The sequence below is a fragment of the Eschscholzia californica genome, unplaced genomic scaffold (genome assembly GCF_041429995.1).
Source record: "Eschscholzia californica isolate CP2 unplaced genomic scaffold, dmEscCali1.0.p SCAF_2, whole genome shotgun sequence".
Classification (NCBI taxonomy): domain Eukaryota; kingdom Viridiplantae; phylum Streptophyta; class Magnoliopsida; order Ranunculales; family Papaveraceae; genus Eschscholzia; species Eschscholzia californica.
In genome coordinates, this window is record NW_028238309.1 from 6385793 (window position 1) to 6400750 (window position 14958).

The 14958-nt window shown below is 35.1% G+C and overlaps 4 protein-coding genes across 5 annotated transcripts; 2 read left to right on the forward strand and 2 right to left on the reverse strand.

Annotated features, from left to right (window-relative positions):
* Window positions 1–2434: 2434 nt before the first annotated feature.
* On the forward strand, window positions 2435–5608 carry LOC147555683 (uncharacterized). The gene is made up of 5 exons (XM_086663357.1): window positions 2435–2757; window positions 3381–3659; window positions 3741–3863; window positions 4183–4473; window positions 5127–5608. Exons 2-5 carry the CDS (start codon window positions 3396–3398, stop codon window positions 5325–5327), a joined length of 879 nt encoding a protein of 292 aa, XP_086519483.1. The 5' UTR covers window positions 2435–2757; window positions 3381–3395; the 3' UTR covers window positions 5328–5608.
* Window positions 5609–7667: 2059 nt separating this feature from the next.
* LOC147555684 (uncharacterized) lies at window positions 7668–10618 on the forward strand. 2 transcript variants are annotated; one of them, XM_086663358.1, is made up of 6 exons: window positions 7668–8307; window positions 8887–8964; window positions 9265–9299; window positions 9405–9460; window positions 9711–9812; window positions 10313–10618. In XM_086663358.1, exons 1-6 carry the CDS (start codon window positions 7864–7866, stop codon window positions 10369–10371), a joined length of 774 nt encoding a protein of 257 aa, XP_086519484.1. In that variant the 5' UTR covers window positions 7668–7863; the 3' UTR covers window positions 10372–10618. The 2 variants fall into 2 exon arrangements, with proteins under 2 accessions (XP_086519484.1, XP_086519485.1); XM_086663359.1 differs by having other exon boundaries at window positions 7674–8307; window positions 9714–9812.
* Window positions 10619–10666: 48 nt separating this feature from the next.
* Window positions 10667–11518, reverse strand: LOC147555685 (uncharacterized). Its single transcript, XM_086658515.1, has one exon. The coding sequence runs from the start codon at window positions 11516–11518 to the stop codon at window positions 10667–10669; it is 852 nt and encodes a 283-aa protein (XP_086514641.1).
* A 95-nt stretch (window positions 11519–11613) lies between these two features.
* LOC147555686 (uncharacterized) lies at window positions 11614–14463 on the reverse strand. Its single transcript, XM_086663360.1, has 4 exons — window positions 14253–14463; window positions 13365–13435; window positions 13087–13173; window positions 11614–11907 (listed from the first exon to the last, which is right to left on the reverse strand). The coding sequence occupies exons 1-4, from the start codon at window positions 14365–14367 to the stop codon at window positions 11884–11886; spliced, it is 297 nt and encodes a 98-aa protein (XP_086519486.1). The 5' UTR covers window positions 14368–14463; the 3' UTR covers window positions 11614–11883.
* Between the last annotated feature and the right edge of the window lie 495 nt (window positions 14464–14958).

Consider the following 14958-nt stretch of genomic DNA (forward strand, 5'->3'; position numbering starts at 1 on the left):
ACAATAAGTAAAATACCAAAAAGTTAGGGTATCCGGAATATAGTAATAATAAATATGGAAAATCGGTTGGTATGTTTGAGGAGAGCACCTATAGCAATACTATAGGCCCCTATAAAAGGTTAAAATTTCATCAAAATTCATTAGTACAACTGTTCATGCCCTAGGCAAAGGGATATACACTCGTAATATATAAAATGAATGGTTGAGATGTATTATTTAAATCTGATGGTTAAAAATTTAATAATAATTTTTTGCGGATATAGGATATCCTATACATTATCAAAGTCGGATTAAGATATTGATGTACTATATCTGTCGGAAAGACTTCGTCAAAAACATAAGGTGGGTGGTTTGGGGAAATAACAAAAACTTCAGGGCGCAAAGACTATGTAAAAAACTTGTCATCTTTAGTTGACCAATACATTTTCTAATTGTTATAGAAAAAAAAGTGTTGACTATTTCTTCTCCACGACGGAACTGTAGCGATAACTATCATTGTCGACCTTGATTTTTTTCAAATATTTTGCTCTCATCTCTCTTTTCCTGATCACCAAATTCGGCCACCACCTCCGACAACCATCACCGTCATTTGTCTCTCTCCTCTCTCTCTCTCTATCTCCTTCTCTCACCCATCCACTGTGTCTCCCTCGGTGTGTTACCCTTTCTTTTTTTCCTCCCTCGCTCTCACTTATATCTTGTCTCTCACTGTCATTCTTTCTCTTACACTCTCGTTCCCCCACCCTGTCTTTGCATTTGTCTCTCTCTCTCTGAACTACTCTCTCACTAATTCGTTCGCGCTCCCTAACCTTAATCCTCAAGGAGGGTTTCCTCGAGGTTTCAGACTCCGTGGCCGCCCCTTCCACAAAATGCTTTGTGGTCGACTGGCTGGTCACGAGATGTTTGCTTTGCATCTCGTGGTCGTTCTGACCACGAAACATTTCGTTGAAGGGTCGTCCACGAAAGGTTTATGGTTGGTCGGCCACGAAATCCTCGAGGAGGGTTTGACGAAACCCTCAAGGAGGTCTGGTTCTGGCTTTCCCCTCGCTGCAACTGTGTCTGAGAGAGAAGAAAAGATAGATTGTGAGAAAGTAAGGAAGAAAGAGAGGGAGAGATGAGGTAAGAGAGAGAAAGTAAGAAAGAGAAAGCAAAAAAGAGATTAACTATGAGACAGAGAGATGGAATGTGTGAGCGTAAGCAAGTAAATGAGTAATGGTGGTGGCCGCAGTTGGCGGGCGAAGATGAAGAAGAAGAATCAGAAGAAATATTTTGTTTCTCCTTAAAATTTCCTTCGCCGGAGAATCTTCCAAATTTCACATTTTCTCTTTAAATATTTTCACCCCTAAAAATATTCTTATTTTTTCAAGGTGGGCGGCCAAACATAAAGCGAGGAAAATAAAAATAAAACCCGAAAGCTTTTATTTGATTATAATTCATGAAAAATTGATAAAAATAGTGGGCATTTCTCCTCGGCATTAGAAGTTGGTCTTACTTTAGAAGCCAATTGAAAAATAACCCTACAATCTTATGTACAGTGATAGGTCTAGTTATTTACTCTATTGATTACACTAATATATATCTTTACCCAAATTTTGACTATTCATCTTTTTTTATTATATTATTATGATATATCTTTTGAGCATTTCATTTTTTTTATGATTATAATAATAGTTTATTGTTTTTATTAGCAGATTTCTCGAGCTATTATAGTTTTTTTTTTGTTGATATCTCGACCTATTATAGTTAAAAATTTAATATTTGACTAGATTAGATAGAGATGTCTTTTATTACCTCGAGATCCAAACCAATCTCAACTCTATTAAGATTTTCTCCTTTTTGTATTTTAGGCATATAGGATTATAGTTTTCATGTATTCACCGGTTGCTCATGGTTGGCAGTTTACATGCATTTGAATGTTAGATTTTGCGATTTGCTCTGCAAATTTTACAAAATGTGATACGGACATTAACTTTACCTTAATGACATTATTAAAATTACATTTCAGTTCTTTGAAACAGTGATACCGATATCATTTTTGAATCCGCATAAATCATGTAAATACCTGTGTTAAAGACTCATGAGACATTTGACTATTATACAATAACATTTGCCACGACCGCATCCCTAAACCTCATAGCTTACTGAATTTGAATGTACAGCTATAATTGTATTTTAGATGATGTCTAAAGTGATGTGAGACAACCAAATTACTCGGTTTTAAAACATTACGATTAGTTAGATAAATCTAAGAAACTATAATAATGAGTTGGGTGCTTCTTATAGACGTCCCATCTTTTTTGCCCTTGGCACTCCCCATGGGTCTCGGACTAGACCTAGTCCGTGTTATTCAAACCAACATTGTCCTAGTCCCAATGGGACAAGAGTAAAAAAGGGAGTCCCTAATGAGTAAAAGAGGGACTCCCTAAGGAGTTTACTTAGAATAGAGGGTATGCCAAGACATAGTATTTAAATACTAGCATCTATTTTGGGTAATTGCTAGAGGAGAATGGTACAATCTATAGGATATGAGATTGTACCAAAAAAAGGACAAGGTTGGTAAATGAGAGTCACTGTATTACTTGAGATTTCAGATAGGATAGTTCTATAGGCGCCTCATATTATTGCTTGCTATTAGGCGCCCTATTTACTCATGTGCCCCCAAAAAGTTTGATGGCTGTTCAATCAATCCCCTAAAATGGTTTGAATGTTTTTCTTCCTCTAGATTGATTGAGATCAATCTCCACCTGGTTGTATCTCTCTGTAAGTCTTATTTCCTTCATTTCTCTCTCTACATTCTCTCTTATTGGTTGCATCATTTGTTAAGATCTGATCACTTTATAGGACTTATTTACCTGTACTTCTATCTGATCTTGTACTGTTCAATTCTTGCTCTGGGTCTTCTAATTAGGGTTCTTTGCTTTGTCTTCAGTTCAAACTATTGAATTGTGTAGAATGAAGAACTTTTGTACTTACCCAAGTATTCTATCTTGTAGTGATTCTTTGTCTATGTCTAAACTCATCTTGGAATATACTAGGTCAATGAACTTGTAGTAGTTGAAACTGTGGTGCTGAAAATTGAAGTTTTATTATGGATGTTTGCTCTTTCAGTTTTCATTTTGTTCTAACAATGGTTGTTATTATAGAAATTTATGGATTATGTCGTATGAATCTTTGATTATTTCGTGCGAAAGCTTAGATAAATTGATCCACTCTTTTATAGTATTTTGATCAAGTTGTGATAAGCTCAAATTGAATTAGCTTGAGTTATGAACTTGTTCACAAATTTGCAGTTTCTGCCTTTGCATGGATCATGGGTTTTGTGTAAATCATAACACTTCTAGTATGGGTTTATAGTATGGGTTATTTTGTTCAAAAATTTGCAGGTCAATTGATAAATCATGGATATATCTAGTATGGATCGAGGACAAATAACACTTCTAGGATCTGGGTTTTGTGTAATGGCATCGATGCACTTCACGTTACAACTCTTGTCTCAACATTTCTTTTACTGGAAGAATCCAAAGGAACAAAAGGCCATAATAATCATCATCCTCATGGCCCCAATTTATGCCATTGATTCGTTCGTGGGTTTGTTGGATATTAAAGGGAGCAAAGCATTTTTCATGTTCTTGGATTCAATTAAAGAATGTTACGAGGCTCTTGTAAGTCTTTCCCGATCTTTCGTGAGTAACCCATTTTTGTTGCTCGTACCATAAGTACTAAACTTTTTCTCAAATTTACAGGTTATTGCTAAGTTCCTTGCTTTGATGTATAGTTACTTGAATATATCCATAAGCAAAAACATAGTGCCTGATGAAATCAAAGGAAGAGAGATTCACCATTCATTCCCGATGACTCTTTTCCAGGTACTGAAATAACTTTATTTTTATTTTTCAGTTTGATCGACTGGATGAAAGTAATAAAACAGTATGTGCTAATGGAAAATGAAAATTTCATGACATGAATAAGTGTAGTGCTTATTTTGTAGGCGACGATCGGTTCTGATAACATAAATAAAGAGCCATCGAGTAATGAATTCTACACATTTTAGGCATTCAGGGTATAGACTTAGAATGTGTAACCTTGCCTCAACTACCACTAAATATGTCTATAACCAGGAATACGGTATGGAGTAGTAAATGTTGGTGAAATTTTACTGATATATATATCTACATGTTCCTGCAGCCTCGCACTGTGCATCTGAACCATAAAACGTTAAAGCAACTGAAGTACTGGACATGGCAGTTCGTTGTTGTCCGACCTGTATGTTCTGTTTTAATGATAATGCTTCAGCTACTTGGGATGTACCCAAGTTGGGTCAGTTGGACATTTACCATCATTCTCAATGTCTCAGTTTCATTGGCTCTCTATTCTCTTGTGATCTTTTACCATGTGTTTGGTAAGGAGTTGGAGCCACATAAGCCTCTTTCCAAGTTCTTGTGCATTAAAGGGATTGTGTTCTTCTGCTTCTGGCAGGTAATTTTCAATCTTTTGTCTCAGTTTTATTTCAATCAGCTAGTTTAAGAAGTTGGGCACCTCAACTTATTGTCAAATCTCCTCCATGGAGTATTGACCTTCAAAGAAGACTGTATATATTTATTCTCTTTTAAATGGGGTGAATGGATTATGGGATACCTATTTGAAGAGAATAGGGGTTTTAGTACAAACTGTCTGGCCGTCCTTCCTTTCTTTCTTCTCTATCAATCTCAATAATCAATTCTTGCTCTAATCCAGTAAAGACATTGATTTCCTACTGAAATGCTCTCCTTCATTTGCTGCATTTCTTTTATGGAATTACCATTATAAGTAATTTCTTTAACCTAAGTTCCTTGGTCATTCTAAATAGTTTGGAATACGGGAAGGTTCCTCATGACTTTTCGGTGTTACAATACCAAAGATGTGTAGCTAAGGACTCAATCACCTTTTGCCATTCGGCACGTCACGAGTTCAACTTATAACCCATGTTTGACATGTGAGAACAAGAACCCACCGTATAATTGATGGTGATCTAAACGGTCAAATCACTACCAAGGACTGTTATGAGTTCCTCACATCCCATTTCCACTAGTAATTCGTTCTAACTAGGTTTTCTTTTGTTGATCATTTTTCTTCATTATTACTATTTGCAGGGAATTGTGCTGAAAATCCTAGTTGGCGTTGGTATAATCCAATCTCACCATTTCTGGTTAGACGTCGAACATTTAGAGGAAGCTTATCAGAACATCTTGGTATGTCTAGAGATGGTTATATTCTCGGTCTTGCAGCAATATGCTTACCACGTTTCACCTTACAGTGGAGATCTCCCAGACAAGTTGAAGAAGACCGAGTAATTCTGAAGTGAACGAAAACCAAAATGAGTACCATTAACAAAGCAAAGTGATATATTATATTTTGTTATTTGTAGGTGCAGAGATTGTGGCGTGCGAGTCCATTTCAGTTACGAACTATTTGAACATTTTCCATTAGGTTTTATCGTTCTGCTTAGCTGAATCTGTATAATGCAAATTTGGTGTGTTTGTAGTCTATGCTATGTCTGTGATGGTATTGTTAACAGTTGTAGCTCGTCGTTAAAGTTTATTGAATTTTGAATGTCAAACGGGAGGTTCATAAAGCTTGACATTAAATGTTTTAGAACAATAGAGATATTGGTCTTTGTCACGTCATACTGACTCATTGTTACACTCCTTTTACACCAAGCCAATCGATCTGCGACATAGCTCATGGTGGCTGATCATTTTTAACATCGGTTGGTTGGTGTACATCCAATACTGAAAATTTTAAGGCACCACTAGAAATATAGTGAGTAGCTACCAGTCTCCCGCCATGCTTAACATTTTTGGTGGTTTCTTTAAACCTTCTCTTGAATATGAATATTTGTCAAGGTCTTAAGCTTTTGTAGAACTTTAGGGTTTCGAAGTTCAAACTGAAAACCTGGTACACATGATTGTGTAGAGAAGGGTTCTTTGCCCTCGATAGCCTATTCTAGTCCGGAAGATCCGGAAGACCCGCCTAATCTATCCAATGGAATGGTTAAATGCCACAAGATAAATCTCATTACCAAATTCTAACTTGGTAATAGTTTGGGTGACTTACTTGGGTTGCCTAATCCCAACTTCTTTTAGACATTTGTTCCAGAGTCTTTAAGTTGTTTTGCCTAAAAAAGAAGGCATTTCTTATCAAGGACAAATATTCAGTTCTAAATGGTCTTCAAAGTTAACTAACATATCGTGCTTATTTCATCATTTGATGTGTCTATGACCGACTACAAACTCGAATTACCATTCATCATTTTTCCCTACCAGTAAGGGGGGGGGGGGGGGGGGTAGTGGTTGGGGATTTTGAGGGACATTGCCGGGGATTTTGAGGGACATGGCAATGTCCCTCAAAATCTGTGTTATTGGTTGGGGACATTTTAAATGTCCCCAAATGTCTGTGTTATTGGTTGGAGACATTTAAAATGTCTCTAAATGTCCGTGTTATTCGTTTGAGACATTTCAAATGTCCTGAAATGTCTGTGGTATTCGTTAGAGACACGAAATTAAGGACATTTCAAGACAAATTGGTTTTGAAGACATGTGAGGACATTTTAGTGTAAATTTGGAGAGCTTTTGGAGAGAAAATGTCTCTCAAAATATGGAAGACACTTGTGGACATTTCATTAAGAAAGATAAAAATAATCATTATTATCAAATTAGATTAAATAATTTATGATAAATAATATATAAAAATATTAATTATTATAATACTTTATTATAGTAATAATGATATTATTACCATTACTATATTATACTATTATTATATTATTATAATATTATCTTATTATTATATTATTATACTATATTATTATTATTTTATTATATGTTACTATATTATTGTATTATTATTATATTATATTATTATTATATTATAGTAATAATGATATTATTATCATATTACTATATTATATTATTATTATCCTATTATTATTACATTATTTTCTTATATTACTATATTATTGTATTATTATTGTTATTGTATTATTATTATTATATTATTATATTATTGTATTATTATTATTATATTTTATAATATTATCTTATTATTATATTATTATGTTATATTATTATTATCTTATTATATGTCTACCAATTGTTGATCAATGTCCACAGATATCTACGAATGTCTACGAAAGCCGAAAAATATATTTTTAAAATAGTGGTACAAATATATTATTTCATATGATTAAACGATAATGATAAAATTAAATAAATAAATGGTTACCAATTGTCATCCATGATGAGATAATAATAATAATAATAATAATAATAATAATAATAATAATAATAATAATAATAATAATAATAATAATAATAAAGTAACAATAATAATATCCACTACACATTTTGTCCATGGATTCAATATGTTGAAATGTCTTCAAAACATTTTGTCTATAAACCAAATGTCTTGAAATGTTCATAAAGACATTGTGTCCATGAATCAAATGTCTTGAAATGTCTATAAAGACATTTTGTCTACAGATAAATGTCTCGAAATGTCTTAAAATGTCTCTAAATGTCTACGAGACATTTTGTCCACGAATGTCCTTCTAAATCCCTATCCACTACCCCCTAAGTGTCATGGACCCACCCTAATACAAGTGCTTTATCATTTAAAAAGAATTTGGTGGATGTGTATGTATATAAAATGGGGCAAGGATAAAGTTCCCCAAGGAAGAAAATCCATCATAAAGGTTCATAACAAACAAATGTTGTTCTTTCATAGTTCAAACTAACCACCATGAATCTTCTTCTTCCATAGATACCCAGAGTGAGAAAAAAAAAACACTTCTTCTTCCTTATACCAGTCAACAAAAAAACTTGTCTTTCCATGACTAATCTTCATCTTTCAATCAACCTTTGTGCTTGCAACATCAATCTAAGCAAGTCAAGAAACTATTTCTCACTTCAATTCCTTAAACCTATCAATTATTATTCTCCTTGGAGAAGAGATAGTTGGTTTTCTCTTAAAAATGGGTTTAGGTTGAGGGTTTTAGATGAGAGAAGGTCATTCTTAGGAGTGAACAGAGAGAAAGATCAAATTTTGATGAGGGTAGAGAGAAAGATAAGAAGAAAGGAGAAGAGGGTTTTTGTTGTTAAAGCTAATGGAGGGTTTGGATTTAATGGAAGTGGTGGTGGTGGAGGTGGTGGTGGTGGAGGAGATGATAATAATACTTCTAGGCTTTTGGGCAATATTGCTTTTGCCATTGGCATAACTTATCTTTCAATGACAGGACAACTTGGATGGATTTTGGATGCAATTGTTTCAATTTGGGTAATCTTAATTTCTCTTGATTTTTCATTAAAAATGAAATAATTAAACTATCAAAGATTTGCATATTTCAGTTTGTATTTAGATTGCCCTTTCTAATTAGATGATTATATGAAGGGTCTAATAATTGAATAAACTCCAACTTGTTATGTTTTGTCACCATTTTGAGTTTAATTTTTTTTTTTTTTTTTTGTTGAAAGCATTTTGAGTTTGATTAGGAAAACAATTAGATTATGTTCAAAATCTAAGTAGGAAAAAAACCCATGTAGTAAATTTACCACGACGAACTACCAGTAGAAAATCTTATCTTTCTTGGATGTTTTTCGCATCAAACTCCATTCTCCTAGGTTTTATGAAGCAAACAAAGTGTATAAATGACCAAAAACCTTTTCACGATCGGCGGATTAGGTCCCTTAATTATAGGCATTATTGTGTTTAACATGGGCATGTTAGTTTTTATGGTAGTGATTGGCTAAATTGTCGAGATAAGATTTCCGTATTTGCTCTATGCATGAAATCATTCATGGGTTCTTTGAGCTTCTTGGACCAATCGTTCTCCTTTACTGATAATGCTTTGAGCAGCTCCTTGCAGTGCTTATACCAATTGCTGGGATAGGTGCTTTCATCTGGTGGGCTGGAAGGGATATCGTTCAAGGCAGTGTAATGCTTCTTCACTGACATTTTTCTTCCTACTTGTGATAATTTGTATCTTACGTTCAAATCATGTACTTGTCGGATTGGAATATATTATCGGAGCTTTGCCCGCAATGGTGGTTCATTTCGTACTATTCTCACCCATGGAACCCCTTCACTTTTTTATGCTCTTGACTTGCACACTTCGAATTTTCAGTAGATATATAAAGAAATTAAGAAGAGCAAAATGAATATAGAATTGTATTATTACTCCCCGTAAAAGTATTTATTGATTTAACTTCTATGACTGTCTGAATTGTGATGCAGTGCCCAAATTGTGGAAATGACTTCCAAATTTTCAAGTAAGCTCAATTGAGAAGACGATACTCAACTAGTTCGATCTTTCAGATTTGGTTTTTGATTCCATTTAAGTTACTATCATTCAAAAAAATTATTATCTTTTGCAGATCTTCCCTAAAAGATGGTGTACAAGTTTGCCCTTACTGTACTCAACCGTTCTCAGGTAATGCTTGTTCTCCTTTCTCGTACTCATTTTGATTTTCTCCTGATTTGATTGTCCCACTCATGAGAGGAACACGACAAGATTTTCGCATTTCTTTTAAAATCTTACCTTATGGTTTGTTAATACTTACTAGACACCCCTATACTTTAAGTTTCAATGTCGATCTTGTGGTTTTACTTATCTTTCACTCGAACGATTCTTCCACAATCGTTCTATTTTCTAAGGCATTCTTGGTATGTCTCCATTTCAGTAGAGGGCAATGAATTTGTGAGTGAACCAACTAAATTTTCCTCCGATCGGTCTGCCACATTTGGACAAGCATTTAACGGTTTCTCTCCAAGCGCCACAAAAGGTAATTTTCTCTGCATACACTGCTTTTATTTCTAGATGCAAGATCTTTTGTTTTTGGTTAGCAAAATATGTCAAATTTTCAACTTTGATTTTAATTATGAGAAGTTTTAAAAGTGCCTCCCATCCTTGTTAAAAGCGCGCTCCACAATTTCTTTGACTTGGTAATTCTGGTTAGACTGCTTTTGTGGTTTCTGTGATAAGAGGTCCCCCAAATTCGGAGGACTCCGAAATTTGTTATTGCGCCCCAAATTCGGTGGACTCGGGCGAATGCTGTTACAAAGTTCAGCCTGAGTCCACCTAATTTGAGTTGTATTGAGTAGGAAGTGCTCGACCCATTTGAAATTGGTGGGCTTGAGCTGATTTTGTAACCAAATTGGCTCGAATCCATCAATTTAGAGTCGGAACGAACAGGAAGCACTTTCAGACTTTCGTTTTCTTATTTGCTGCAAATTCATGAATGGTTATCTCTGCTACTTTTGTGCTGAGGGATGAATTATACAGGCAAAGCTTCTTCTGAATCAGTTGTTGATATTGAAGCTGAAGTCAGTGATGCAGATTGATTGATGCCTGTTATCTGGAACCGTAAGATAAATATTTTGTTTTCCGAGTAAATTCATTCATGAAGATACCAAAAGAGGAGCTTCGAGACCTATCATTCATTAACCGTTTGAAGACATCGGCTGCTAGAGTTTTCTTCTGTATATTGTTGTTAATACATTGTTTTTTTGTCTGTTATCTTATAACCTTATAAGTCAAACAATCTTGGGACAGAATAGTTCATTGAAATAATATAATGCAATTATTTCCGAACTTTTTTTTTTTTTTTTGATGAAAGGTGGCAAATGCCACGATTTATTAGCTACTTGAGCTCAAAGAAATGTTGGTTATATCTGTCGCCAACTGACTTACAATGCAACTAGGAGTCTGGAAGATCTCCGTAGTTTGATATAAATTCAAATTTAAAGCATATTGCGCTAGTAAGTGAGCAACATAGTTTGCCTTGCGAGGGCTATAAGAAAATGAACAATTTTGAAGCTTAGAGTATTCACTTTTGATCTCCATAATTATAGGTCTGATTCTCCATGGCACCTCTTCTATATCGTCCGAGCACGCATTTATGACTGTCAATGCATCACCCTCAATAATACTTCCATATTCAGGAATATTCAATGCCAATGTTATGGCCAACTTAGCCGCCTTAGCCTCTGCTTCCATTGCTGACGATGCTGACGTAAGTGCGGTAGTTGCCATTACAAAAATTCCTTCTCCATTCCTGCAGACTGCAGCCAACGCTGCTCTTCCATCAATAAAGGCTGCGTCGAAATTAATTTTGATCCTTTCTTGATCTGGTGGTACCCAACATGGTGCATGTTCGTTGGAACTCGTTTCACCATGTGCTTCTAGAGGTGGTATTGAACATCTAAAGTCAGTAGACATTGTTTGAGCCTCTTGAATAATTCTATAAGGGTTTGGGTTTATGCTTTCGAACACACACTTGTTGCGAGCTTTCCATAAGAACCAAGCTACATATATTCTAAGCGCTATGACCTCCTCATCTTCATCACTTGTTATCCATCGACATACTAAGTTCGGGAAACTTTCATCACCTTCTACTCTCAAATTCAACGGAGAGCATAACCAAGTCTCTCTAGCCACTCTACATTTTCTAAATAAGTGATCCAAGTCCTCATCTTCTTCTTTACACATCTCACAAATTTTCAATGCTTGTTGATTAAACTTCTGAATCTATTCTGAACTACTTTCTCTTGTTAATAAAAAGTTCTATAAACTGAAACCTTTCAGAACACAAAAGAAGCTGTTATTGATGAATCCGAGTACAAGTATAAGTCGATAACGAAGAAAAACAGAATGACTTTTCGCCCTAATCATCAAAGAGAAATTGAAAACAAAAACAACCCAAAGAATTGGTTTATCTGATAACAAAAGACGGTATCCACCTTCAAAAGACTCAAATGTGATCGAAACATTTATTTCAGGCTGAAATTAAGATAACAACGTCGGTCGTTAAGCTCCCGACTGGCCTCACAGAACCTTCTCCTTTCCAGACAGGCTTAGTGAGTTGCTTCAGCGACTTTCTGCGAAGAGATGAAACAATTCGGTAAGTATTTTAGATGTAAGAGCTAAGATTCCAGGTTCCATATGATTTCAACTCTGGAGAAAAATTAGAACAATATAAGATATGTATGACAATCAGTGGCGGATCTAGGATTCTAATCCAAGGTAGGGTAAAATCAAAGCTGAAATTTTATTACTAAATCCACTAAACAAGCATAAGACATTTATGCTTGTCCTCTTTGGATTTTCATCATGTCAAAATTCTTCATAATTGTCTCATTATAATCTCAACCAGATAAGTTTGTGAAGTATAATCTCAACCCTTGGAGATAAGTTTGGGAGATGTAATCTCAACTCTTGGAGATAAGTTTGGGAGGTCTAATCTTAGCCATTGAAGAGGAGGGTATATTGTAAAAAAGATACCCTCCTCCCTTATCGTATAGATATATCACTTTCTATATATACAAGCATACTAGCACTCAACCATTCATCACCCATTCGATTCGGCAACCGATTCTTAAAAATATTCATGGCTGAAAATGCTCTTCTGACTGTAGAAGTTGCAACAGGTAAGATTAATGCTTAAGTCAGTAGTAAATAAACTAATTCATAAACTTTATGTCTTCCCATTTCCACCAATTCTTGTTAGCAAGATCACTATTCCTTCTAATCCTGAGAATGTCATACTAGAGTGCATATCAAATGTATAATTGTTATTTTCGGTTTTTAGGGGTTTTAAAGTGATTTTGGTTTACTTTGTTTTGTAAACTAAAAAAACCTCAAATTTGACAAATGTGGGAATTAAACTTGCACCAAGAGCTTCTACACCTAGAGCTTTGACCAACTGAGCTGGGCTAATTTTGTGATGGTCATCAGACGTTAGATACTAATAGGCGCTTACGTACTGCTTGTAAGATAATAAGTAAAAATTAGAAATATGCTTCAGCTGGGATTCGAACTTGCGCCACTTGCTTCTAAAGTCACGTCGTCAACCAACTAAGCTCGGGTCAGTAGGATGGTAGCATAAATATATTATTATTATTACTTAATTTCAGGGTGCTCTAAAAGTTATATCTAAAGTATTTTTCGACTGATGGTAGATTCATAGTGAATCCGCCCCTGATGACAATGAGGTCCCATGAAAGATTTGAGAGAATATACGAAGATAGCAGTCAAGCTGTAAGAGTATAAAATAGTACCTCTTCGGGTCCTTTCTTTCCTCCTGTAAAGAACTTGTACCCACTGTAGAAAAGTACTCCCCACCCGGTTAAAGAGACGATTACAAACTGCAAAATTCACAAGTAAGAAAATCTTAAATAGAAACAACCGAAATGGCTCAACATACAAATTCAAAAGTAAGCTCGTTAAATGCCGAAAACAACATAACTACAAGAGATAAGTTCCACAAAAGAAACATTAAAATTAGTCAATCATAATACCATATAGAATGAAAAAAATAGGGTTTGAAGCGACTTACATGCTCCTCTTTCCATTTAGATGGGCTCATTGGGTCCTTCCAAAAGTCAACCTTTGGGGGTCCGTGATGATCTGCAATATACCAAGCATAAGTAACGATTGCTATCATATTGATAAATTACTTAATAAACGAAGATCTTGACTACTATCAGAGATTGTGGGAATTTTGACTAACAGTATAAACCATCTCTAGCTCTCTGTACTAGTATTTGTAAATGTGAAAGTTCAAACCTTTTGCAGTAAATGTACATTTCTGAAACTGCATTAAGCTAAAAAAGAACGAACGATTCCATTTCGTAATAAGATTCGTGAATAAAAAAAGGGATCAGCTAAGAAAAAAAATCTTGAATTGCCGCATCATCCAAGTGGAAAACTTCTTCTTTAGCACACCAAGTGAAGAGACAATCCAGGAGCCATAATAGAGGACTGTCTACACCTAATTTGCCCAAGACTTACAAAACTTAGCTGCCTAGCAGAAACCCTAAAATTTAACAGTATTGGAGGTCCTGGAATCAGAAATATGAAGAAAATCCCAAATGGGAGGTCCCAGGTGGGATTACACATTGACTTGTTTGGATAGGTTTGTGCCCTAGATGTCAATCAAAAGTTATTCCCATTTAACCATAACATGATTATTACAAATGGGGAATCTCCAAAATCTTAACTTTACAAATTGGGTATGATTGAATTCGTCTAAACGTGACCTATCAATCAATAAATTTACCTAATTTCGAGTTCCAAAGTTGTGATTAAGCTTAGATTTATAAACATATAAAAGGGATCAGATTTTGAAGAAGAATCGGAACATCAAAAAACAGATACACTTTAGAGATTTTGATTTGTAAATGGAGATGGGTTAGAGAGATAAGAGAGAGAGAGAGATTAGTACCTCCGCCACCAGCAAGACCGCGTCTCTGGATGAGGGTAGTTGCTTCAGATGCCGATCTTGGAGCAGAAAGACGAGTTAGTGAAGCGGCTTGTCTTGCCACCATCCATGCTGCCATTGTTAATCTTAGGTTTTAGAGAGAAAGAGAGAGAGAGAGATTTCAGAACAAATGAGGGAGAAGAGAGGGGGACTCCGAGAAGGAAGAAAAAGAAGAGATCAACGAAATGACTTTATTACCCTCTTATAGTGTGTTTAATTACTGTTTACTGCTCAGTTCTAGTTCTAATAATTTCTGGTTCTAATGACAGAGGTACAGGTAAAACCAGAACTAGATCAATGGGTTCTTCTAATCTCCACTTTGGAAGAAAATTTGAAGGGAAATCGCCATTTCCTTAGATAGTGTTTGTTTATTTTTCCAAGTTAAATTTGAAAGGGTTGTTATAGGATGGTGCGGACCAGCCTTCTAGGCGGCTGCTAGTGATATTGTCCGCTTTGGCACACCTGGGCCTCACGGTTTTAAAAGGTCTCAATAGGGAAAGATGTTTAACCTCTTAAGAAGAGTACCACATCTGGACCTATCTATGTGCAATTTGCATGTATAGTTTGAGTCTTAAATGTGTTTATTTCTCTAATAAGTTCAGACTTCTTAAAATGACTCTTTTCTTTATCAGATTCAGACTAGTTTTATAAGCTAAAAATACAAGCATCT